Source organism: Solea senegalensis, linkage group LG8 (genome assembly GCF_019176455.1).
Source record: "Solea senegalensis isolate Sse05_10M linkage group LG8, IFAPA_SoseM_1, whole genome shotgun sequence".
NCBI lineage: Eukaryota > Metazoa > Chordata > Actinopteri > Pleuronectiformes > Soleidae > Solea > Solea senegalensis.
Window position 1 is genome coordinate 6,448,706 of NC_058028.1, and position 25,597 is coordinate 6,474,302.

Consider the following 25,597-nt stretch of genomic DNA (forward strand, 5'->3'; position numbering starts at 1 on the left):
TGGGATGTTCATTTCTGTGCCTTGGGAGCACAATATTTATAACAGAGTTGCAGAATTGTGTCTTTGAAATACAGTTGAGGCCAAAATTATTAGCCCCCCTTGTGAAATTAGACAAAACTCTTTATTTATCTCTGGAAATGACCATTAACAACAAATGCTTGTATTGCATTTGTTTCCAAAATAACAAAGACAAAATGTCCACTAAGTTTGATTAGAATATTTTATTGATACACTGAATTGAAACAAGAAAAGGCAAAAATGAGACATCCAAAATTATTAGCCCCCTGGCCATTAATAGTCAATAGTGTACCATTTCTGAGCCACAGCTGACAACAACCTCTTAAAGTAGATCTTCACTAGGTTGGCACAGGTCTTCTGGGGGATTTTGGCCTATTCTTCCATTGCAAATTGTTCCAGCTGGTCCAAATTGTGTGGTTTCCGAGCATGGACATTCACCTTGAGCACCCGCTACAGATTCTCAATAGGATTGAGGTCTGGGCTCTGTGCAGGTCATTCCAGGACCTTGGTTTTGGTATCCTTAATGAACTGTTGAACCAATTTCGATGTGTGCTTCGGGTCATTGTCTTGTTGGAAGACCCAGTGACCACCTATGGATAGACTACGAGCAGATTTCTGCATATTATTCCTCAAAATTTCAACATAATTTATTTTTTCCTGATGTCATGCACCCGAACAAGGCTCCCTGTGCCCAAGGATGCAAAACAGCCCCACAGCATGATGCTCCCACCACCATGGGAACTGTGTTCTTTGGGTTGAAGGTCTCTCCCTTTCTTTGCCAAACATGCGCCATATCCATGTGCCCAAACAGTTCCAGTTTAGTCTCATCAGACCAAAGAACAGACTTCCAAAACTCATCTTTACCTTTCAAATGTACACGGGCAAACTTCAGTCTTGCTTTGATGTGCCGCTCTTTGAGTAAAGGGGTTCCTCTTGGATGATGGCCGTGAAGCCCGCCATGATGAAGAGCCCTCACAACTGTGTTCCTTGAAACATCAACTCCAGAAGATGCCATGTCAGCAACAATCATCTTGGCAGATGTCTGGGGGTTCTTGCTGACATCTCTGACGATTTTCCAGAGTTTTTCTCTCCTGAGTTCTTGAAATCTTGTGCTTACGACCACGCCCAGGTTTGTTTCTTACTGAATTTGTCTCCTTGTACTTGGCAATGATGCAATGTACAGCGGTTCTAGACACTGTGAAACGCTTGGAAATGGCAGTATAACCTTCCCCCTTCTCCTGAGCCTCCACTATCCTCTTTCTGAGCTCAAAACTGATTTCCTTTGTCTTTGGCATGATGAGTAAAAGTAATCCCTCTCAATGTGCACATGTGCCCTGTTCCTTGGATTCCTTTTATGCTGATTTAATGCTCAGGTGTTGTCAGGAAGCCAATTGACTGCACAGGTGTGGTTTGAAACCTGATTGTTTAATTAGGTTTGTTTTGAAAATAAAAATTCATATGGGGGCTAATATTTTTGACCACCCATTTTTCACTATATTTGATATAAAGCAAGCCAAAGAAATTTATTTTATATCCAAAATGTACCAAAAGCTACTAAATGGCACTGGTGAATGTTTGATTATATCAAGTTTTATCAATGCTGCAAACATTGGGAAGAATTTTAGGAAAATGTTCCATAATTCCTGGGGGGCTAATAATTTTGGCCTCAACTGTAGCTTAAAAAGGCCAAAACCAGTTTTCAGATTAAGGCCACAGTGTACAAATAATGTTATGTTTCCATTAAGTCCAAGCTGAGGCACAATAATAACAAAAATCACCAGAAATTACACACTGCACTATTAAACAAAAAATTGTATTACCCTAATTGTATTACCCTATATCATCACATAATGTTAAAACTATACTTTCCCTGAATCATATTGAAGCCGCCTACCTAGATTTGTCCTCAAAGGGAGTGACACACAACTTTATTGTTAACATAAGACAGTATAAGCAGCTTTAACACAAAAAAGTTAATATTTTCATTGCTTTGTCCTAGACCTGAACCGGTGATGTGGTCTAAAGACGGAGGAGAGCTGCCTGACATTGAGCGCATGATCGTGGAGGGCAGAGAGTTAACCATCACCACGCTAAACAAAACAGACAACGGCACATATCGCTGCGAGGCGAGCAACCCCCTGGGGACGAGCAGTGCTGAATATGTACTGTTTGTATATGGTGGGTATAACTCAGTAGGAGTTAGTGCACTTCTGTGTTGTGTTTTAACTAGAAGATGGCTCATGTTATTTACAAAGACACAAAATACATCTGTATTTAGAAAAAAAAAATTGTGTCATAATGCAAAATAACAGATCCTATTTATTTTAATACAGCATACATATAAACAATTAGAATTACAATCTGTCTGTCCAAAGATGTGTTTAATTTCAAGCTCTTAATAACCAGGTAGACTGCAGACTGTAGACTGAGTGAATCCAATCATTCAAGTTGTCCACTTGTGATTCATTTATTAGTTTCACCCTCATCCCTGTGAGGGATAAACAAGCACAGATGGATAACATTTAAGTGGATAAAACCAAAAATTTAATTAGATTTCCTGAATGACATATATCCCTGATATCCCTGTTTTTTTTGTTTAAAGACCTGCATCAGTTCAATTTGGATAAACACATAAAAGATGCTGCCTGTTGCGTTTTGCAACGTTGAACCCCTTCACTAAATGTCAATTTTTAAAAACTTGTTGGGCATTTTAAATGTGTGTGTTTCAATTCACAGCAGGCATATGTTTCCATTCTTTCAAATACATCTCTAAATTCAATTCCTCGTCCTGAAAAATGAAGTCTGTGTGATATGTGTATGTGTGTATATATATATATATATATATATATATATATATATATATATATATATATATATATATGTATGTATGTATATAGATATATATATATATATATATATATACACACATACACATATATCACACAGACTTCATTTTTCAGGACGAGGAATTGAATTTAGAGATGTATTTGATATATATATGTGTGTATATATACATATACACACATATATATCTATATATATCTATATACATACATATATATATATATATATATATATATATATATATATATATATATATATATATATATATATATATATGTATGTATGTGTGTGTGTGTATGTATATATATATAGATATATATCTATATACATACATATATTATGTAACGGTGTAACAGTGCCACTTAAGAGCAAGTTGATTTGACAGCTCTCTGCATGTCCACCACAGTTCTGTAACACTTAAAATAATAAATAATGTAGAGGAGCATGGTTTCCATGTTGATGGACCACTGAGGTAAGTCAACACTGTTTAATAGTTTAACACAGGGGCCAGTGCACTTAACTTGTCTGGTCAGCGGGGGGGCCGGGGGTCGGTCAAGTGAAAAAAGTCCAACAGTTCAGGAAAAATGAACTGCTTAGTAATTACAAATTAAAATTCTATCTTGATAATTCATCATGATGAAATATTTAGGATGATATTGCACATCATTTGAAAGGAATATGAATATATATATGTGTGTATATATAAATATATATATATATATATATATATATATATATATATATATATGTATATATATATATATATATATATGTATATGTATATATGTATGTATGTGTATATATATATATATATATGGCCGTGAGTTTGGGACCCTGAGTTTACCACACATACTGCAGTGGAATGAATGTTAACCAACCGAGCTTGACAACACACGATAGAAATGCCTATGGTAGTAATATTGTCATAATACAACTCATTAGTAATCACCAAGTAATAGCTTGTTAATAATAATGAAAATGTGCACATAAAGGAGGATGGATTTCAATTTTATATTATGATAATTACTCGTTCATTTCCATGACCAGCTTTTACACAGTAGTAATTCTCATTGCCTGCATATTACATACGTATCTGCTCATTTCCACACTGTTAGCCTTAATATTACAAAGTGGGAAATTGCACTGGGAATAAGATGACATTAACACGATATTACCTTTTCATATTACAAGGTTATTGACTTACTGTTACTTTGAATGTAATGCAAAGTGTGAGGATAAAGAGCTTTAAAATTCAACGTCATGTGGTAAATCTACTTTTCCTTCAATATATGTTTTTTGTGATAAAACATGTAAATACACAATAATGATACTTATTTTAATATAATGTCATCTGGATATGCTGTTTCTCTGTATTTGCTTACGATCAGCAAAAAAGAATATAGTAAATAAAAAAAATAGAGTTAAAGGTGGCTTCAATAAGTGGAAACATGGTGAAAATACATCTAATTCAAACTTAAATGTAATAGTATGTGAATACAAAGAAAATAAATAGTCATTAGTAGTTAAATAGAGTACAGCTCACAGTTGAATAGCATAAGCCTTGTGTTGTTTTCATTTTCCAACTGTGCTTTGTCACTGAGAAAGATAACGTCGCTGTTTTACACATTATAGTACTGTATATATTACTTTTTAGCCTTTGGAGTCTCCCTGTGAGGAAACAGGGGGAAAAGTGTCAAGGAGGCAGAAGTCGGCTTCCAAGTACACGGCCTGAAGGAGAGATAAGTTAATCTGTGGAGGGAATAAAGACAGTATGTTGCAGGAAACGCATCATTAAGGACTTCACAGTGCATGTTTGTAATGTCTATCAAACACGACCAAGTGAAAGTACAGAACAAGGAGAGAAAAATATGAATATGTTTCCATTGTTCTGCTTATTAAACAGTCCCACACGAGAGTGCGGTTTGGTAGGGGAGTGACTTATCACAGTTTGAGCTTACAAGCAGTTACGCGATGCACAGCAGCAATTTTGTTCAGATTTAAAGGCAGGAGGCTTTCGTGGGGGGGGGGACCTTTCATAGGAGAAAATGGAGAGAAATGGAGGATGACACATTCGTCCTTTCAGCGTTTGTTATCTTTGTCGTTTCTTACAGTATGCTCCGTGAACAGGGTGAGGCAGCCATGTCAGCCTATAGTCCATATCATTTTTGATGTGATTTATTTTGCACAATAAAATACACACACAAAAAAATGACAAAGCTCTAAAAAAACGTAGATAGGAAGAGGCAGAAATTCCCAAATATGAGATTTAACTGAATAATACAAAAGATAATATGCCTCGATTCAAAACCATAATAGTTACAAAAAAATACAGTATGTAATATTATGTGCATGCTAAATCTTAAGGTTGAGTTGAATAAGAATGGCTTTAAAATAACTATTGAAGTGCTCAGGAATATTCCTCTTATTTGGTTATAGTTCAACTATTTCCCCCCAAACTATATTACTGAATGAAAGATAAAAATAAAGCTGTAGCTGTACTAAAGAGTGTCACATGTCATATCTCTGTGCCATGTGCCGTATTTCCCTCTCACTTTACAGCCAGGAGGATTTCTGCATTATTTAACATGATATATAATTCAAATTTGTTGAACCTGGCCTGTCGGAAATGCACCATATCCCCCACTTTGTGAGATTAAGGAGAGAAATAGCGAAACAGATTACACTCGGCAAACACCAAGATCCTGGTTAGCAGGTGAGGATGAAAGATTGAGAGGAGCAGGTAGGAGATGTGAGAGACAAGCTCGTCTCCCTGATGATGACAGTTGTTCTTCAGCGCCATTATGTCTGCGTCTGTGGCAGAAATACTTACCGGGTCTCTTTGCATCATTTCAGCCTCTTAGCCTAATTTGCTAATGACAGGAGAGCTGCGAAGCAATAAATGTTATCGCCCCACCGCAATTTATCAGCTCCTCCAAATTATTCTCCATGATGCACTGTATTAAATAAAGCGAGAGAACACCATACATGATAATTACTCTGTCGGAAGACGATGGTGAGATGGTAACAGATAGTAGTTTGGTTAAACACAGCTGCTGAGAAATGTCTGCGTCTGATTCCGGAGGCCTGTTTCTTACATTTTAACCTCATTTTTAACCTTTTATTGTACATCTTCACCTCAAAAAGCATGACACATGAGCTGTGTTTCCATCATCGTACGGTCCGCTTTGCTTTTTGACTAAGAACAGTACCTTTTACCTTTGGTGTGCAGTGTGCCCGATGGCCGTGTCGGGGAGCTACATAGCGTGGCGTCGTACCGGCGTCCCGACAACAAACGACATCAGACGTGACGTCTTTTTTTCTGCTCGGTTTGTGGCTGTTTGTCTCAACAAGACATCAAACTTTGTATGAGAATAGACTGCAGGTGTTGAAGGGAGTGGCGATTATCTGTCGCTCCCTTGACTGTTCTGGGTCTAGCTCCACCCGCACTCTACCCTTACTCTGGTTCCCCATAGGAAGAATGTCAAAAAATGAATGTAATCGGCATTTTGCGAGTTCTGCAATGCTATTTTTGTGGAAAACGGTTGAGTAAATCTCCATATGTCACCCTTTCTGGAAAACAATGACGTCATAGTCCCACCTCTTGCGTTCGCTATCACTATCTTTTTTTTTCCATGTTTACAGAAACGTTTTTTTTTTTTAAGAACGTAAAAGATCATCCAGGAAAAGTCGTGTTTTCATGTGGATAAGGCGTTAGACTGTCTGTGTGCGGCCCATTTGCCCGCCGTTCATCAGCTGCATGAACATTTAACAGATGTGAAGAATGTGAGTCCTCCATGTATGACTCATCGTTTGCCCACAGATATTTCAGGGAGACATTTCCCTCTTTCAGAGCTTGAGTCATCAGTGCAACTTTTGTGTTTTATCATCTGTGCATATCTTTTTTTTCGAGTCACTGAGCTTAAAGAGCGGATTTAACCAGCTGCGGCAGCCACACGCCACCATTCATTTATGCCTTTAGATTTTTCTATAAGTTTTTCTTCACATTGAGCCTGTCCCCCATGGATACCTCTTTGTTTTTGCTGCTTGCTGTTCCTGTTTTCATTTCGCAGACGTCATCACCTTATACCGCCTCCATCCTACAGCTCCCCCACCTCCATTCTTCCAGTCTGCTAACATTCCCACATCGGGCTTAGGCAGTCACGGCTCTGTTCGCAGGTACGCTCGCATCCCTTTCCCCCATGCTCTCGCCTCAGTGCTCCATGCACTCACCGACATGACACTGAACACACACTTGATGATTGATGAGCGAACAGCTCAGGCTTTGAAACAGAAAATAACATCGATTTCTGGATGAATTCAACACTCTGCCTGTTTCCATTTTTATCCACTGCACCACTTCACTACCAGCATTGTGTTACTCTTGCCGATTTGAGTTATTTTTGGAAAATGACAATAAATAGACATTGCAGATTAAGTGACCACATGAGGTTAATGCATTTTTGAAAAAAATAAAAATAAAATATATATATATATCTTCAGTATCTGTATGAATCTTTGCAGGAGCAGAAAGCGAAAATAGCAGAATAGCACTGTGTCATGGGTTTACTCTCCACAGTGTTGTTGTGTTTTTGTATGACTTTGTCATACTGAGCCACAAGAGCACTCTGCAGGTAAAATATGCTAAGTGGCTGGCTTTAACGGCCAAAATAGCTTTGATGCTCTGTTAGAAAACATCGATGCTGCTTTGGTTGATGGATGCATTTGGTTCTGATAATCAGCCCTCGCAGTGTTTTCTCACAAACAAACAAAAATGAAGTACAAGTTCATTTGGGGGTTTTATCACCAGAGTTGGTCGCGTTCTATGCTTTTCCTTCCTTGTGAAATATTTGCAAAGCTGACTTTGTGTCAGTGTTTCTACAGCTGTGTGTTGTTTACTTCCATGTTCACTCTCGTGTAGATCTTTATGTCACTACAAAGTAGGACTTCACCCATAATGCACAGGGGGCTTTCACTGGGGTCATTCAAAATAATACAATAATTATGACTTTTCAAAGCCAATTTTGTTATTTGGCAGTATTTTTGTAGTTATCTTTCATCATGGACTGAACACACAAATGCAGGTTTATTAATAATAACAATAACAATAATAATAATAATAATAATGATAATTCTACTTGATAGGTTTTAAAAGTGCTCTCAAGGGTTCTTTCCACACAAAATCCCAAAACACATTTTCTCATTTTTCCTTTAGTGTCCTAGATGTGTAGATCATTTTTATTTTTAGGTCTTTAAGGTCTATGATTCCATCTTGTAAAGGACAATGTATAATGGAATAACACAAGTACAGTATTTGTGCCAATAGTGGTACAAGTAAAATATGCCATGACTTTTAGTGCACCGACCCATTTAGTATGTGCAGGAAGTTCATGTTGTCCTTGTCCTTGCTTGTGTTCCTCTCCCGGTCTCCGTGTTTGGCGATGAGCTTTCACTTTTGCATTACTTCTGCAAAATGTACTGCAAAAGTAAAAAGCCAGAAAAACAACAAACCATGCTCCTTCTTCTTCTCCTTCTTCTGCTAATATTTTTTGGCAGGCTGTGTGCACTGTGGGGTGTAATGCTGCCCTCCACAGGCTAAAGTTTGAGGTTATTTGATCACCAACAAACCACGCTAATTTCACATGTTTCCTTTTGAACCTTGTGGTCATATTTTTTTTATCACATGGTGTTGTCCCCTCGTCTTCCTTTACTGCTGTCACTGTCTGCAACCATGGCAACAGCCAAAGACTTTCCAGGGCCAACGACAGGTAAATATCCCACTAGATGATCATTGCAAGCCAGATTCACAGTGTGTGATGCTGGATCTGGATCTGGGTCAAGACACCACCCCGGCCTCTGCCCAGCATGAGCCAAGCCGTCACTATGCATGGACGCTCACTCTACTGACGCCAGCCGCCTGTTGTTTCCCACTCTAGCCATGTCAAAGGCTGCATACGTTATCACACAGTATGTTTTGTTTTTTTTGTTTTTTTTTTTGCTTCTTTTTGTTTCCGAACATCTATTTCATTGTGCGATCCGAGTGATGCTGGGCTGGAGATTGTGTTTGTGCCAGTGTGTAAACATTTGATTTTTAGATCATGCGAGTGCAACAGAAATGGAAGGGAACAAGCAAACATCTCAGTGGGGAGTCGAGTCTGTCAAATTTCTGATCACACAGTTATTGAAAAAAATGTTTTTTCAAGGCAGGGCTGAACAGATTAGTGATTGTGATTGGATTTTGTTTGACCATTTTCAGTTTAGTATTCATTGTGCTGTAGATTTAAAACGGTGGTGGAGCATTACTACATGTACATGACGTGCACTTGTATGAGTAATCAATAAATATGCCTGCTTAGGTCAAGAATATTTGAATAATATCTTCTGCACTCTTTCCCTCACCACGAGACAACGTTTACAGCAGAAAAATTAAGCTTATAATCTGCTCTCTCAACCTCACCGAGGTCCATAGAGAAATTTGAGTTCAACTACTTTTTTACTACGGTTAAAATATCATATTCTGTTGTGTTTTTGAGTGCTTAAAATCCTTTGTTTGGATGTACCTCAGCAACACACAGTTTCTCTATTTGGTGCGGCAAACATTTACAAACTTCTTGATGTATTTACTTAAATTGGTAACTGTTAAGTTTTGATTTATTTACCAAATTAAATAATGTCTCTCAGTGTTGATAATAAGTCAATACCTCATATAAACACCCTCTAAAAACTGTTCCTTCAATAAGTAGATAATTATTTAGTATATTGTTTCACACTGGGTTTCCAATTTGAAAACACTGAATTGTCTGGTACTATTTTGAGGTACGTGTGTGTGTGTGTGTTTATCCCCAAGCTTTGTGAGCTTGTCAGGACTCATGGAGACCAAAACCTGGTCCTAATGAGGCAGAACCTCATTTATAAGGAACTGGTAAAGTTGTCCAAATGAATGGAAGTCAATGCAGTGTCCTTAGTAGACCTGTGTGCGTGTGTTGTTGTGATCATGTTTCTTAAATTTGTACTTGGAGTCGGTTCATGTTGCCTCAGTAATGTAACTAAACACTAGATCAGGTTAAATGTGGCAAACTGAGTCATTGAGTTTCCTGTGTGCTGCTAAAATGTCTTCTAAAAGTTTCCTTTTAGGACAAAGTATCTCAAGTGTCACCTTAGTTTTTTTATATATATTTACCACCATATTGATTTTAAATGTTGCCTCTCAGTTTGTTCCAGGATTGACTTGTGAACGGTCGATATATTTACATGTAAATTAACGCTCAGAAAGTACAAATACTTAATGGCCATTTACTCACAAGCTGTTCAGCTTGTCGTGCCAAGTGTGATGTGAAAATTATGCTCCCGTTGACTGCGGAACACCTGTAAAAATCATTATATCCATCGACACATGAACCAAAGTCGAGTGACTGCAGTTGTTGTAATGGTTATTAGCTTCGAAGTTAGAAAGCGCCTGCCTGCGAATCCCCGATAAAACAGTTGTGGTTCCATTCTGCATGGATTTAAGCTGCATGTTTCTCAATCCATCCCCCCCTTTTTTTTCTTTTTCATTTTTACCGTCCGTCCCTGTGGGTTACTGAAAATGCGGGTTGCATTCTGTTAAGAGAGCAGCATAACGAGGTTTGCAGGAACATCCCCGTCGTCATTTTCCCAGGGTCACTTTGCAAAACTGAGCACAAGCCATGGCCATTCATCAGCTTGAGATAATGAGAGCACAGTAAAGACACAGCCACTTAAGGGGTTATTACACAACTGACACAAAGGCATGCTCCTGCCTGGGGAACCTTCAGCTTGCTCTCCCTGCCCGGACGCCTCATGTTAAATAACTGTTATTCTAAAAAGACAAAAAAAAACAGAATGTGGCGATGAGAAAACACAACATGGTGTGTGTGTGTGTGTGTGCATGTGTATCGAGAGAGAGAGAGAGAGAGAGGGACTGGCAAAAAAAAGAGGAAAAAATATTCCTCAGAGCCTAGACTTCACTTTTGCTGTTGCCAGCAACACATTTTTGAACCGCACAGAGATTTGCGGTATTTCCTATGATTACTTCTTTTATACATCAATTACAGCACATCAAAGCAGCCATTTTAGGTTGTACTAAATATGGCAGAGACTCATTTGGGGTTGTTGTGCTTTGTTCACACATGTAAACGTGGCATCTGGAATTTTCTTTTTCCAGGGATAATTGCAGAAACAAAAATATTTCCATGGCTGCTTAATAAGTGTGTACAGCTGCATGAGACTGCAGGTGTTGATGTTATCCCTCCTCGTTTCCCCCTCCGTCCCTCTCTGGCTCATTTCAGATCCAAATGCTCTGGGACAACACGGACCTGACCACGCTTTAATCGGCGGCGTCGTTGCCGTCGTGGTGTTCATCACCTTGTGCTTGATAATCGTTCTTGGGAGATATCTGGCCAGACATAAAGGTAAAAGAGGTCGATGAATGATGTACTTGCCTGCAGAGAATGTACAAACCCCATTTGCAGGAAAGTTGAGGCTGCTTTCTCAAAATGCAATAATGTAGGTTCTTGAATCAAATTCAGGGCGCTTTCACACCAGAGCTGTTTGGTCCGCACCAGAGCTTGTTTCCTCAGATGGTCCGCTTCGTTTGGGCAGGTGTGAAAGCTCATCCGAACTCTGGTGCGGGTCTCGATTCGATTGCAAGGGAAGCCTGGTGCCGTTCGCTTACAAAACGGACTGATCCAGTGAAGCAAAGAGAGGAAGTGAACCAAAGCTGGGCAGCTTCTTGTGAAAAACCATTAAGGTTTGAACACCAAAGTAGAAACAGAAAGACTGCACGAATTTGGTGTCGCTCCATTATTTGATTTTGTGGTGAACGAGCCGGCGATTTGAAGGATCAGTGCTGGATTTCAGGAAATACGGCCCCAAACAAATAGCTGTTGTAACAACGGTTTGGTCCACTTACAACAGTGCAGTGTGAAATTGAACCAAACAAATGAAGGTGTGAATTTCTGGACTATCCTGGTGTGATTGCGTCCTGACACAAGTAATTCTGTTTTGAAAAGTTTCACCATTTCCACATGGAGTGGTAACATTTGCGAGTATAAAATGTAGCTATTAAAAAAACATCCACCAAAGGAAGGCTTTGTGTTTGCAAGCAAGGATAAGTCGTGGCTCACCGTTTTGTGCCAAAAAACTTTATGAGAATTGTCAGTCAGCTCAAAGACAGTGTCTCGGAGTCGAGTAAATCTCCGCTGCTGAATGTGTGGGGACATCAAGCCCTCGGGTATTATATGGAAACTGTGTAAGAAAGTGTCCTGAATGTTCTTGCATTGGGGTTTGTACAGTTTATGTCTGTGTCATAGCTCACTTGCTGTGGCTCACTGTGTGTCCACAGGCACATATCTAACGCATGAGGCCAAAGGAGCAGAGGACGCCCCGGACGCAGACACAGCCATCATCAACGCCGAGGGAAACCACGTGCACGCAGAGGAAAAGAAAGAGTACTTCATTTAGACTTCTGGGCCCTTCTCGTTTTGTGTTTTCGAACGACAGCAGACATGCAATTTTCAACTGCCTCACTGCATCACACGTTTTACTTAATATTCACGTTACATAATTCGGTCTGCTACAGAAAGTTCATGCTCAGTTAAAGCTTGTTTATCAAAGCATTTGCTGAAGAGTTAGCCTTCTCCTTTTGTAATCACGTGTGTCCCATGATGCGACTGGATTTTGTCCATTTTGCTTTTACTTTTTTTCCTGCTTTCCTTTATCGCTATACTCAACTTTCTTCGGATTTTGTTTCATTCATTCATTCATTCAAAAAAAAAAAAAAAAAGTGCTTCGCTTCTCAAACTGTTCCACTATAAGAGCCACCTGTATCTGAGGTCCGGTGTGTGACATTTTGGAGGTTTATTTGAACAAATTGAACAGGCCTAACTATGTTTAAGGGTATAATTGCTTTCAAACTGAGATTGCTTGGTTTTCAGAGCCTTAAAATAAACCTTTTGTATGTGTAGTTATAGCAAGGGTCTCGCTTTTCAGAGGATTTCCACCTTGTGCTGATGGACAGACAAAGCAGATGGAGTTTCATGTTTTAAAATTGAAGGTTACTACACAAAGAAGTAAGAGCAACATCCTTTCTGATATTTAATGGCCACCATAGTCCCCTCATGTGGTTGGGAAAGGGAGAGGTGAATGTAGGTGGAGACGGATTTATCAAACATTATAAAGTATTTTGTATGTACTGGATGGTTTTGAATGTTGCCATGGAGTTTACCCCCCCGACGACAGCCATACTATTGTTAACAGTATCACAAAGCAGACAGTACGTAGAAGCACAATCGTTGTGATTGTCTCGAGGTGGAATCCACGTCCCTTTTAGCGCCCGTCTGTATATGCCCGCATAGATTTACTTTCTCCAGTTTTTTAACCCATGCTGTTCATTTGAACCAACGGGGAGAACGAGTCAGAAAATTAAAGCACAAAGTCTGAGGACTAACCGAGGGTAAAACACATCAACTGTCTCAGGATTCAATTACGAGTCTAGATGGAGAGATGGTGTCAGACACACGATGAAGATTTCACTACGCTGTAAGAGTTCAGTTATCGTCTTTGGTTCGGAAAATTTGATTTATTTTTTTTTCTTGGGGTGGGGGGGTTTGATACAGTATAAGATCCAAAATGACTGAGTGGAACCTTATTTATGTTGACTTTTATTGAACAACTATGCTCAATGTGTGGATATTGCTGTAAAATACTTTGCCAACGTGAATACTGGTGACCAATATTGTTGAATCTTTGGATCCCTGGCACATAACAATTTGTATATTAGCATATACAGTAGTTGGAATAATCCACAGGTCTTATTTCTGTTCCCCATGAATCTAACAAGAGGTGTTTTTTGCCATAAGGTATGTAAATATTGTGTAAGTATTCAATTTAATTCATGAAAAAGGAAAAGACACTGATTATAGCGTTTTAATTTCACAACATCACGTCAGTTACGGTCACTTTGATGAAGTTGTTTTCGCACTTTTAACGCATTTCTTTTCAAACAGGGATTCTCATTGCTTAATTGCTGAAAAGTGGAAAAAAAGACGAAAAAAACTGAAAAAAATCTGGTCAGAATATATGTATTTGTTATTATGATTGATTGACATTTATTATATAATGCTATATTGATTGATATTATTGCTGTTATTACTGAAGTAGTTGTCTGACATTAACTTTTTTTTTAATTCTCAAACCTGTCATAAAAAAACAATATAAGGATCACCATTATGGCCTTTGAGTTTGCTGCAAACAGTACTAATGACATGTTGAGGCATTGGTGAATCAGACATCCCCTCACTGTAAATAGCCACTGTATCAAAGACATTGAACCTCATTGCCAATGCTCATACATGTTATTTTGTTTGTTCAATATGATGCTATATAAATAACTCATTTTGTACAAAGTTTTAATCGCTGTAATTAATTTGCTTTTTATGGGGGATGTGTGAGGTTTTGCTTTTTTTTCCCCTCAGTATTGAGTATTCAATTTTCAACTATGCCACTGTACAAAAAAGAAAAAGAGAGAAGAAAAAAGTACAGATTAAAATATGAACAACTTGAAAATGAGCTTTTTGTCATGATCGGGTTTGTGCTCACATGTGGTAGACATAGCTTCCATGACTACGTTTAAACAGTATATACAGAGGCTATAAGAATGTGCAAGAGTGTCTTATAGCCTTTTTTCAGCACAACTGAGGCAATCTTATGAAAAAAAATTGTGAAATTTGGAAATACGTCCCAATTCAATGTTCGCTTGGCTGTTTTTTACGAACAAAAAGAAAAGAAAAACGGTCTAATTTTGTGACTTCTGCACAATTATTGCTACTTTATATCACTACTAAAAATGTGATATAATATGATTCATATCTTTGCCTTGACAACACATAAGGAGACCAAAAATGCATTTTGTAAAGCCTATGCCATGTGAGGGTCAATGTTTGCTGGAACATATGTAACTGCTGAGGTCACTGAGGTCACACAAGCCAAAATACATACTCTGGTTGAGAGTTAAATAATTTAATAATAATTAAATAGTTAAATAATTACATATGACAAGAGAAAGTAAAAATAATATGCAAAAATACATTTTTACAACATACATTTTGTGAAATCATACATTTTGAAATATAATTATTGGCATTGTTACACATAAAAAGTACCAAACAAATTGAATTATGTTTAAAAAGAATTAAAAGTGGGTCGCCGTTTCTATAATGTCTCAATGTGCTATAAGTCCACATAAACTTGTTTAGAAGCCTCCTCTTGATGGGCAACACAACGAACACTGCACTGTATCTGTTATACCATGAAACGATGACTATTTTCCACTCTTTAGTATTAATAATACATGCTAACTAACGGGTAGAATGATTAAAAAAGAGTCACAGAGCTCCTTAAGAGGACTGCCTGAGGCGCTTTACCCCCTGTTCATAATATGTGCATTAATACAGAGTGACAAAGGGAAGAATCATGTCTCTCTGAATGTCTCCTGTCTCACTGGAGCTCAGTTCAATATGCTTGAAGTGGCTTCATAAAAAATACTACCCACAGATGTGAGCACAGCAGGCTGCTGGTGCCCCATTCTATCAAACGAGACAGAGGACGGACATCAGGTGAGAAATACTGGAGGCGAAGCACTTTGTGCCACATGTTGAAGGATGGTGGAGATGCGGCTGATTGTTTTAATTGGGAGATAAAACTTTTAGTATTCCCTGTGGGGAGCTTAGGTAATAGGAACAAAAAGAAAATAGTAAGAGCATCTAACAAGGAAAAATTCAAATGGGATGCATTCATTGGCGTGCATGTAATAAAAGGGGCAATAAATTGAGAAAAGAGTAAAGTGGTTATTGAAAAGATGCAGATGACGCATTTGTATTGTTGCAAAATGTGGGGGAAGGAGTTACAATGATTTACAATGTAAAGGCGGAGACAAAATACTTCATGCTACGTATTTGATGAACCATGAAATCCATACATGCACTTCCACACCTTCTCATAGTAATGGATTCAGAGTCCAGAGTGCACACAAAACAGATAAAACAAATAATGTCAGGGAGAATTAATCTTCTTTTCACATATCAGTTATGCTGAATGCCACACGTCGGATTAAAAGGTACACACGCACGTTTAAATAACTCATCACTTTGTTTAAACATTTGTTTATTGGTTTTCAGCACTTTGGGACAACAGAACAAACACCAGCAACCGTATGTGCACAATAGAGAAAGAAAATTGGGTTAGGGTCATGTCAAAAATGATGCAATGAGTTTAAAGGAATTGGAATTGTTATTTTGACACTTTTCTGTCTGAATTATGATTGGAATAAAAATACTTACCAGTCTTACAATACTGTACATTCTGAGAGCAATAGAAACATGGCAGGAGCAAAAACCTGGTCTGGAGCCGACACAGATTTCTTATGAGAGACTTTAAAAGATTGTGGGGGCAGTAAATGAAATGTGCTTGGGTTTTATGTAAATGTCCTCCTGCCCTCGCCAACTGTTTATGGAGCACAGGAGAAATATGAACTGCTGAGCCTGTCGCTTTATTACAGAGAGCATAAGAAACTAAAGTTTTGTTTGAACAACACGATGGGGATAAAAAATGGTGTTGGTTTAAAAAATAGGTGGAAGTGAGGCTTCTTATTGTTCTACGACTTCCGGACAATCAGATGTGTCAAAATGATTCATTCTGATTAAATGCTTGCTACCACATCATGGTGGTTTTACTTACTTGTATGTCCATCAGACTGATTTTATTCAGTTTGAAGAAAAATTGCACTAGTAGACATAGCTACTGGTTGTTATTCTTTATATAATCAATATATGCTGCATTGTCTATTAGAAAGATCATAGTCAAAGTCAGAACTTGCATCGTTCTACCAAACACCTGACACGCTGCATGGATGCAAACAGATGTGCAGCTCCTGGAGGCAGTCGTCATCATTAAAGTCTTCACATCCAATATCCAGCTTTATTACTGCAGCTCGCAATAAAAGTGGTGAAGCATTTAAGAATATATTGTTTTAGCACAAGTCAAAAAAAAAAACAACAACAAGGACACCAAAGTCCTAAAAATAGCTAAAATAAAGTATTTTTAATGTTGGGGAAAACATGAAGTGGAGAATTAATAGCTCAATCAGTCTTTCACTGATGCCCAAAGACTGGGTCGTGAGCCACAGACGGGTCATGAAAGAGTTTGTTGGGGTCCCCAAACAAATTTTGCAGAAGCTTATAGTTAATATTTCTGTTTACATGTTTCAAATGATTTATATTGATAGTTGGGTCAGGATAGTTTGCCTTTTTTTAAAAAGTGAGTTTTACATATCACACCCACATTGTTTTTTTCTGACATCTTGTTTTCTTTACACTGACACTGGAGTAAAGCACATTTATGTCCCTGTACGGCCACATATTTCAACAGGACAGTTGAGTCAACAACACACTTTTCTTCACTGTAGAATACACCAGCAAGATAAACACTTTCCAGAAACCTAATTGTCTAGTTTCTTATAGATGATCATTACAATGGGATATTCTGTGTAAAATCAATTTGTGGCATGAAAATACTGTGAATGTATCAGAAACTATGACACGGAGTCCAAATGTTTATTATAGGCTATTAGCTGTCTAAGGCCAAATGCACACACATGAAGTGTAATGGCCTGCGAATTAGCATTAGCATTACAATCACTAAACCCTATTAAACCTGCATTTAATTAAATGTATATTGCAGTATCGTGTATGCAGTAGTGATCTGGAGAATTAACCCTACCAATTCAGAGAAACAAAATAATAATAACAATAATAATAATAATAATCTTTTATGGCCCATTATCCGCTTCAGTGACGCAGATGAACTTCTGGAAAATGTGAGGATGGCTATAACAGCCCTCGACAGATTACTGAGCGTATATTAAATATCTCAGCATCCTTGAAGGGAGATCTGGTTCCAGGACACGAGGCCTGGAATCATTATGATCCTCCATTCTTCAGCTGCCATTGACCTTGAGCATAACGTCGCTTCCCAGCAGACTAATGTCGCCATTATCAGCGCGCTGTCCGGCACAACCACCTGCCTCCTTCGCACGGTTCCTCCCTTTTCCTCTTCCTCTTCACTCACACGGACGGCTCCAGACGCTCACTTCATCACCATTACCACCAAGAAGCGCAGCCAGTTCAAATAAACATCAGCTCCCACTATCACACTCCTTTCCTTTCGTGTTATTAAAAGCTCAGTGCTTCGTTAGGCTATGTAAATTGAGATAGACTGTCTTGAATAATGCCTGGCAGAAAATAATGCTAAGAATCCATCATAATTTGGTAATTGGATATTGAGGACGGGCGGAGGGGACATTCATGTGCAGTCGTAAGACGGAGAGTTGGAAAATAGATTTTCTCTTTACCCCAGAAATGTGAGAACTGCACCGTGGGCAATGTAACAACCGCAGCGTGACCTCTGAGGAGGCCTTGTAAGTAAGTCTTACTAAAGTGAAGAAACTGATCCCCCACTGTAGCCTGTAGGCAGCGTCCATATCAGTCCTCCAGCTCACAATAAGCTCTTATCATAGCAGAACAGAAGTTTCTGACAAAAACCTGCAGGGGACAAATGGATATCTTTAAAAATAATCATTACATTTTTACACGCTAGGTTTATAGCACAATGCTGATTTTACAGTGATGAGCTAAGAGTCCTTGAAGTTGTACTTCCACGTCTGAACAATTAAAGTTACAGTGTGCAATTTTTTTGTAATTTTTGTCATTGTTTTTAGGATTTTTATCAAGATTATTGTGGTCACATTATTTGTATGCTACATCCTTCATCTGAAAAGCAAAACTATCAGACCTGGCTGATGGATCGTTTGTATGTTTAAAGCTGCAGCAGCGCGGGGGGCAGACGGGGACATGATACTTTTATCCCATCAGATGTCATCATTTTTGAGCAGTAGAATTGATTTGGGAGCCCCTTCGTATTTTCATTCTCACTCCAGTTGCCTTACTAGTGCAATGTTGTTGTCGCCTCTGTCTGACTACTTCCTGTAGAGCTCCAGTAGCTGACATCATGCTACAATCATCAACATAAAACAACACAATTTTAGCAGGCGTGTCTACACCAGGCAACGTGTCAGGCAACTCAGGCAACAGGTTGTTTTTCATAAAAATGTGAAGATGGTAGATACAGAATACCAAAACCTTTGAGGATCCTGAGAAACTGCAGAGGTCGATCACTGCCATAAAATGAGAGTCAAAGATGAGTTTCTAGAAGACAGAGTGATGGAATCCACAGGCAACGGCTTGTTTAGCGATCACTTCATATCAGGTATGAAGAGAGAGAGCGTTTATCAGAGATTTGAAGATGCCGGGCTACTTCCATACTTGGGTAAAGCACCCAGTGGCATCATAAGGGTCAGATATATTCAGTTTTGTGATATATTGCTCAATCTCTGTGTACAATGAGCTCTGACGGGTCAAAAACCACAGTGGCGTCACATGGTGCCCGGAGCCTTCTACTGAGAAACACAGAGTCACATGGAGCTGATTCATAGGCTTAATCAGCATTGTGTGAACTCATCTGACAATGTAACAGACGTTGGTTAGGTAATATCGTTTTAAATACACCTCAGCGTGATGCTTTGCCTCTTTTTTTTCTCGTCTCAAAAATAAACCCAGACAGAAAAAAGTTCTTAAATTTGGACCCAAGTGTTGTCAACATAGTCTGCTTCTTTTTTTCTCTCCCCTCTTCTTTCATCCCACAGTTCTGCTGTAGATTAGTGACAACTGGAGGAGCCTTAGCCAGACTGTGCATGAAAAGCCCTCCAACCCTGACACAAATAGCGGTGCTCTTTTGGATTAACAGCATGGTGTGTTATGCAGAAATAACTGTAATTCCACTTATTTTCACTATCCAAGCATATAAATTGCCCTGTGTAATTCACTGGGCGATTTGCCGAGGATGTAAAAGGATTTCTAAAATGGAGAGGGATTGCAAAGCGGATGGCGTCTGTTTAAGATAAGTGATGAAGAGATGTTTGGCCTCTCTCGATTGTAACTGTAATTGTAATTACAATTTGAATAGGATATCAGTGACACTGACAACAATAAGCACCAATATCCACAGGTGGTGAAATGAAATCCACATGTTTGGGTCACAATAATATTGTGTCATCTCTCATATTGCCTCCCAGCCAGGATAAATATTTTTTTTGGAAGAGTTGACTTGTTGTCACCGCTCTGCGCCCAAAGATGAAGTGCAAAGAGCAGACAGTGGAAGATGAAATTCACTATTTTCATATATATCCTCCTTTTCATTTTCAGAACTTTATGTTTGGAGTGTGTTATTGTTGCCCTCAGAAGCCATGAGGTTGCGCTGTTTGTGTTAATAGCTTTTAGTCTTTGATTGACAGCTCATTCTAATGGAGAATCGGGCCAAATAATAACAACATATTTTTCAACACTGCTGTTCCATCGAAAAAGAAACCATTGCAGGACAAAATATCACAGTGAGGGCCAACTACTACTGCAGATACACTCCTGAATTTTTGTCAAAATACCCATTAGCTCAGTGTGTTCTTACATTCCAGTCTGGTCTCCTGTGAGTGTACTTTTCTGCAAACCATGAAACCTTTGTATGACTTTCCTTGTAAACACATTCACATGTTTGAATGTGACATTTTTGGGGAAACTGTTCCATACAAATCAACGTGAGCTGTCAAGAAAAAAATTAACAAATTAATCGCATGATTTGCTCTAATAGCATATTTTCATCTTACCACCGAAGCTTGTCATAACTGATGTTCACACGTAGAAATCACAGAATTATTGTAGAATTATTGTTTGATTTCAGATACTGCAGTTTAATCGTAATATCTTTATGTTTAGTTGCAGATTCTCTGATTTAACTTCTGTTCTGAGTGTAAATGCATTTATCAGGCCACATTAAAGAGCGATCAAGGCTATTAAGTGTATGTCGAACACAATCATTGTGTGTGGTTATTCATGACAAGATGTGTAAGATGTGTTTCCCGATGCTATTGGATGATTTCTATCAGTCCACTGTCTTCCACAATACCTATAACAGTTTTCAGCTGCCCAGTGAAGTAGTTAATTGGCTTACACTTACATATTTTGTTATTCACCCACAACTAATACACGTCTGTCCATTGGACAACGGTTTAAAGGGAGATTTTCCACTTAAAACTCCAATATTCTTCACATTGATATTCTCCTTCTTCTATGGAGAGCATGGTGGCATTTGTGGTGAAAAGGTCAGGCACTGGGTTCTCCCACAGTCCAAAAACATGCAATAATGGGGATTAGGTAAATTGGATGCTCAAAATTGACTGTAGGTGTGAGAGTAAGAGTGAATGGTTATTTGTCTCTATATGTGTCCCTGTGTGATGGATGATGGGCAATAGGCGAGGTGCACCCTGAACAGTTTGTACCTTAACTATCGCCCTACATCAGCTAAGATTGGCACACCCTCATGTGAAGGATAAAGCGGAAGAAAATGGATGGATGAAAACTGACTAACACACTACTTTCAACCCCTGCTGGCCTCACTCAGAGATTATGACATGACTTTTTTTAAAATAGTCACCTTTAGTGTACTTGGTCCACTGTCATCAAATCGTTGCATGGAGAAACAGATCACTGCTACCTTCCTTTCCATTGTCTGTGTCAAACTGGTGGCTCGGGGGCCACATGTGGCCCTCCAATTGATTACATGTGGCCCCCCAGCCCGCCCACCACTGTGGGAGGTGATGGAATAACAGAATATAAGACTAAATGTATTTGCCGGCAATATTTTTATAATAGAAATAAGACATTCGGTTGTAATCATTGCTATATTAAATGTATTACACTCAACATGAAATTACATATATTCAGGCTGTTTTAATCACAATTATGCTTGTCATTATTTGCAAATTTCTGATTCAGATCATATTTTTAGTAGTGATATAAAGTAGCAATAACTGTGCAGAAATCACAAAGTCTTTTGTTTTCTTCATAGAAATGAGCCAAGTGAACTTGAACTGTGGCGTATTTCCAAATTTCACACATTCAATCCAATTCTAAACATTTTTAGTACTTTTTGCTCAGGTGTGTTTATATAGTTGGTGAAAATGAAATCCCTTTTTCATCAGATTGCCTAGGTTGTGCTGAAAAAAGGATATAGACACTCTATATTGCACATTCTTATAGCCTCTGTATATACTGTACATTTTCACAGCAGTGTAAAAGCAGTGTCACAAAGCGTCAGATCTGTTAGTGAATTTGTCTTGCTTAGTTCAGTTCTTGTGTTAGTTTAGGTTTAAAATCACGTTAAGTTCATGTCATTTTTGGTGTTTGCACGGTTTCTTCATTTGTCTTGACACATCTCCCCTAATGCACTTCACCTGGTGATCCTTAAGTAATCACTCGCACCTGCCCTTGATTCCCTCTTCCCTATATAGTTCCCCAGTTCCTTTTTCATGTGCCAGTGTGCTGTTTATGCTTCCAGAGATAACGTCAGTGTTCAAGTCTGTTTTGGTTTTTGCTTAGTAGCTCTAGTGCCAAGTATTGTTTTGTGAATTCAGCTTCTAGGAAAAAGTGATTTTTTAAATTGTGTTTGTCTGTTCAAGAGGACAATAAAGACCCTTGAATCTTTCATCGTGCCTCCTGTCTCGTGCATTTGTGTCCAAGCAGTGTATTCACCGTTCCTAACAAGCAGACTGTGTTCTAAGGGTTAAAATGACTTCACTTGTGAAATAATGACGACAAAACATTTCTGTGACAGTGATTAAAGTCTCTCTAATTTTCAGTTACACTCACACAAAATGGAAGATGCATGGTTTTTGAGTGTGCATTTTTAAGATGCTGTCAATATAACGTGTGAGCTCACACATGAGCGTTGATTCTCGGGCTCAGGTCGGGTTTGGTCACTTCAACTGACATGGTCATTTCAAGTTCCTTTAGTAGAGTAAAGTAAGTTAGATTTAAATAATAACCCTTTTTTATTGTGGCATTGAAAATATGGTGTAAACATTTAATCAATAGATGTGTATATATATATAGTAAAGAAAGGACTAGTGTTTCTGGTAAACAAGAGTTAATAAAGAATGGCAAGTCTGAAGTTTCATTATACTCATAAGTGTTGGTGATAACTGAAGGTGTGTGACTTGTGTGTGTGTTCATGGGGCTAGGAGTTATTGCTTCCTGATGTAACGTTAACAGTCAGTATACACTTCAGCTTACTCTGTGTGCTTGGACAAAAAAACAGAACCAGTGGTTTCCAGGAAGATGATGCAACATGTGATCCTGGTGAATGGGTTAAACAGTTACAGTAACATCATCTGGACCAGAAATGTCTCTGCGGGACCACTGCTGTGTTTTGTGTCGCACCTTTTTGACTTCCATCTGCGACGTTCACGCCCCATCTGTATCGGAGCTGAATCAGGAAGCTGAAGTTGATGTTATCCTGAGATGTGTTCTGCCTAATTGTATTTGATCAGATTAAACAGATCACTCACACTTACACCCGCGACAGGGCTGAGTCGAAGTTAGGACGAGTCAAATGATGTGGAACAAAGCACATGAGCTTGTGTATCCCCCTGGATGCATCACCATGCCATTAGTCTGGATGAATGTGTACAGTCAGATACAATTCCCTTGTTTGCTGCATGAGGGCTCCCGCCTTGTGAGGCGGTGGCATCGCCGTTCAAAATCAGGCCACATGCAGGCCCGTGGATTGATGACTAAAACCGGGCTTCCCACTGTATTTTAAACTCGTTCATCCACCCTGAATCACATTCTCTGCGGTTCATCTTTAAATAGCCCGCCCTGGGATTATCTGTCTGCCACTTGATTTATTCCGTATTGTATTTTTAGATCTAATTAAAACAAACTTTGCCGTATTGTTTGGCTGAATTTTGAATCGTGCAGACCCAGGAGAATACATAAAGGGGAGCCTTGTCTTGGGAAGTCATTTGGGGGGAAAAGCTAGTACCTGTGGCATAAGGTATGCTGTAAATATCATGCCATCTGTTCGGATCCGAGCACTTGAGATTCTTCCAAGGAACTCACTAGAGACTTAATTAAAGTTGGAATATTAGTGAGTGGGAGACTGATGTTTCTCCAATAAAATGACGGCTATACGAAATCATAGTATGAGTTTGATGACAGTGATTAAATTTTATTTAGAGTGAAAAGACAGTGCTGCCTTTTATTAGTGTTTATCCTTTGAGATTGTCATGTGACAATCTTACTTTTCCCCCGTTCAATTGTGTTTTTGTAGCCGCTGTGTCTATTAAAGTTCTGTGAGCCTTTTAATTGCTAGTTTCCTTTTATGCTAGTGGGGAGGACACTGTGGGGAGAAGTTTATCTTCTGGGCTCTTCTGACAAGATACTGGCACAGGAGCGTCCTGGCTTCACTTTTTGATTTGATTAGGCAACAAAAAGGCGCTTTTTTTTTAAATCATTTTCATCATCAATATGAACCACCACATGCAAAAGGACTTTTGGCAGGAAGCCTTAAAACCAAACTTCCCCAATGTATAGAGACGACTTCTGTTTCCAGCTGATGTGCATATCTACTGGCAACACTGGAAATTATGTATGCTGTACAAAACAAACACACACACAATTCATTCATTGAATAACTCAGAATATCAACAATACCACAAAACCAAATTAATTGAATGATAATAAACAAACAAATCTACTAATAACAAAACAACAACAACACTGAAACACAATTCAACCTCCATTGTATTTAGATACAAAATGTGCAAAAGTCCAAAAAAAAACAAAAAAACATTTTTATTATCCCATTTATTTATCCTATAAAGGGGAATTTCACTTGTTATAGCAGCAAAAAAAAACACTTAAGACAGATGTGTGCAGAGAGCAAAATTAGACAACACAAAAAGAAGCAAGGGATTAAAGAAAGGTCTATGTGCATTATGTAAAGAAAAAGTTATGGACATTATATACAATGGACAGAGAAATATTGCACGTCACAGGAATAAATATAACCCTAACCCACCGTTTACTTGGATCTGCTGCAAATGTTAATGGGATTGTCCATAGCCCACCCTCCCACCGCTTGAGGTAACTTTATATAATGGATATAATAACCATTATTATAACATTATTTTTTTCCAATATCTCCTATTGGAGACGTGTCCTCTTCAAACAGGACCCACTTCAATGCAAAGAGAAACGCTATAAGCCTAAAGCTTCATATCAAAACTGCCGTCCCTGCAGGAAGCCAGATGTGAGGATGTGGGTGGACATCAGGTGTCGGCATCAGCCTCATTATCATCGAAGTCCTCTCCTTCTGAGTGCAGTTTTTTTTTTCTTTTTTTTCAGTATCTATGATAAAGGCAGAGAATGGCACAGCTTTAATTACCCCTGGTTTAAAATAGCACCAGCAACATATGCACATGCTCGACGTGCTGCATGCCTGTTGTTTGCGCTCACTATACTTTTATACCTCAGTGATCACCTTCCTTTTAAAAAAAACTCTCTTTGTGTTTGTTGATCATGATAAGCCCTATTATTTCTTAATGTTACACAAGCGCATTATAAGTCAGCTAATTTGAATGATATGTGCTCAGATGATCTGATTTGAATTATTTTAAATGAAGTTCAAAAGTGAGATTGTTTTAAAACACAGTAATCTTAAGCCAAAACAATGTTGTCAGTCAAGAAAATGCGGCAATGCTTCGTGTGGGAGTGTA

The 25,597-nt window shown here is 38.5% G+C and overlaps 1 protein-coding gene across 3 annotated transcripts in view; it reads left to right on the forward strand.

The window, feature by feature from the left end:
* The window catches only part of cadm2b (cell adhesion molecule 2b), a 177,198-nt gene extending 162,744 nt beyond the window's left edge, over positions 1-14,454 (forward strand). For 2 of the 3 annotated variants that reach the window (XM_044032445.1, XM_044032447.1), the window contains 4 exons: positions 2,018-2,196; positions 8,601-8,627; positions 11,166-11,288; positions 12,221-14,454. In XM_044032445.1, coding sequence (XP_043888380.1) covers positions 2,018-2,196; positions 8,601-8,627; positions 11,166-11,288; positions 12,221-12,339 — 448 coding nt within the window. In that variant the 3' untranslated portion in view covers positions 12,340-14,454. The remainder of the gene's footprint in view (positions 1-2,017; positions 2,197-8,600; positions 8,628-11,165; positions 11,289-12,220) is intronic. The other variant, XM_044032446.1, reaches the window with a different exon arrangement.
* The last annotated feature ends 11,143 nt before the right edge of the window (positions 14,455-25,597 follow it).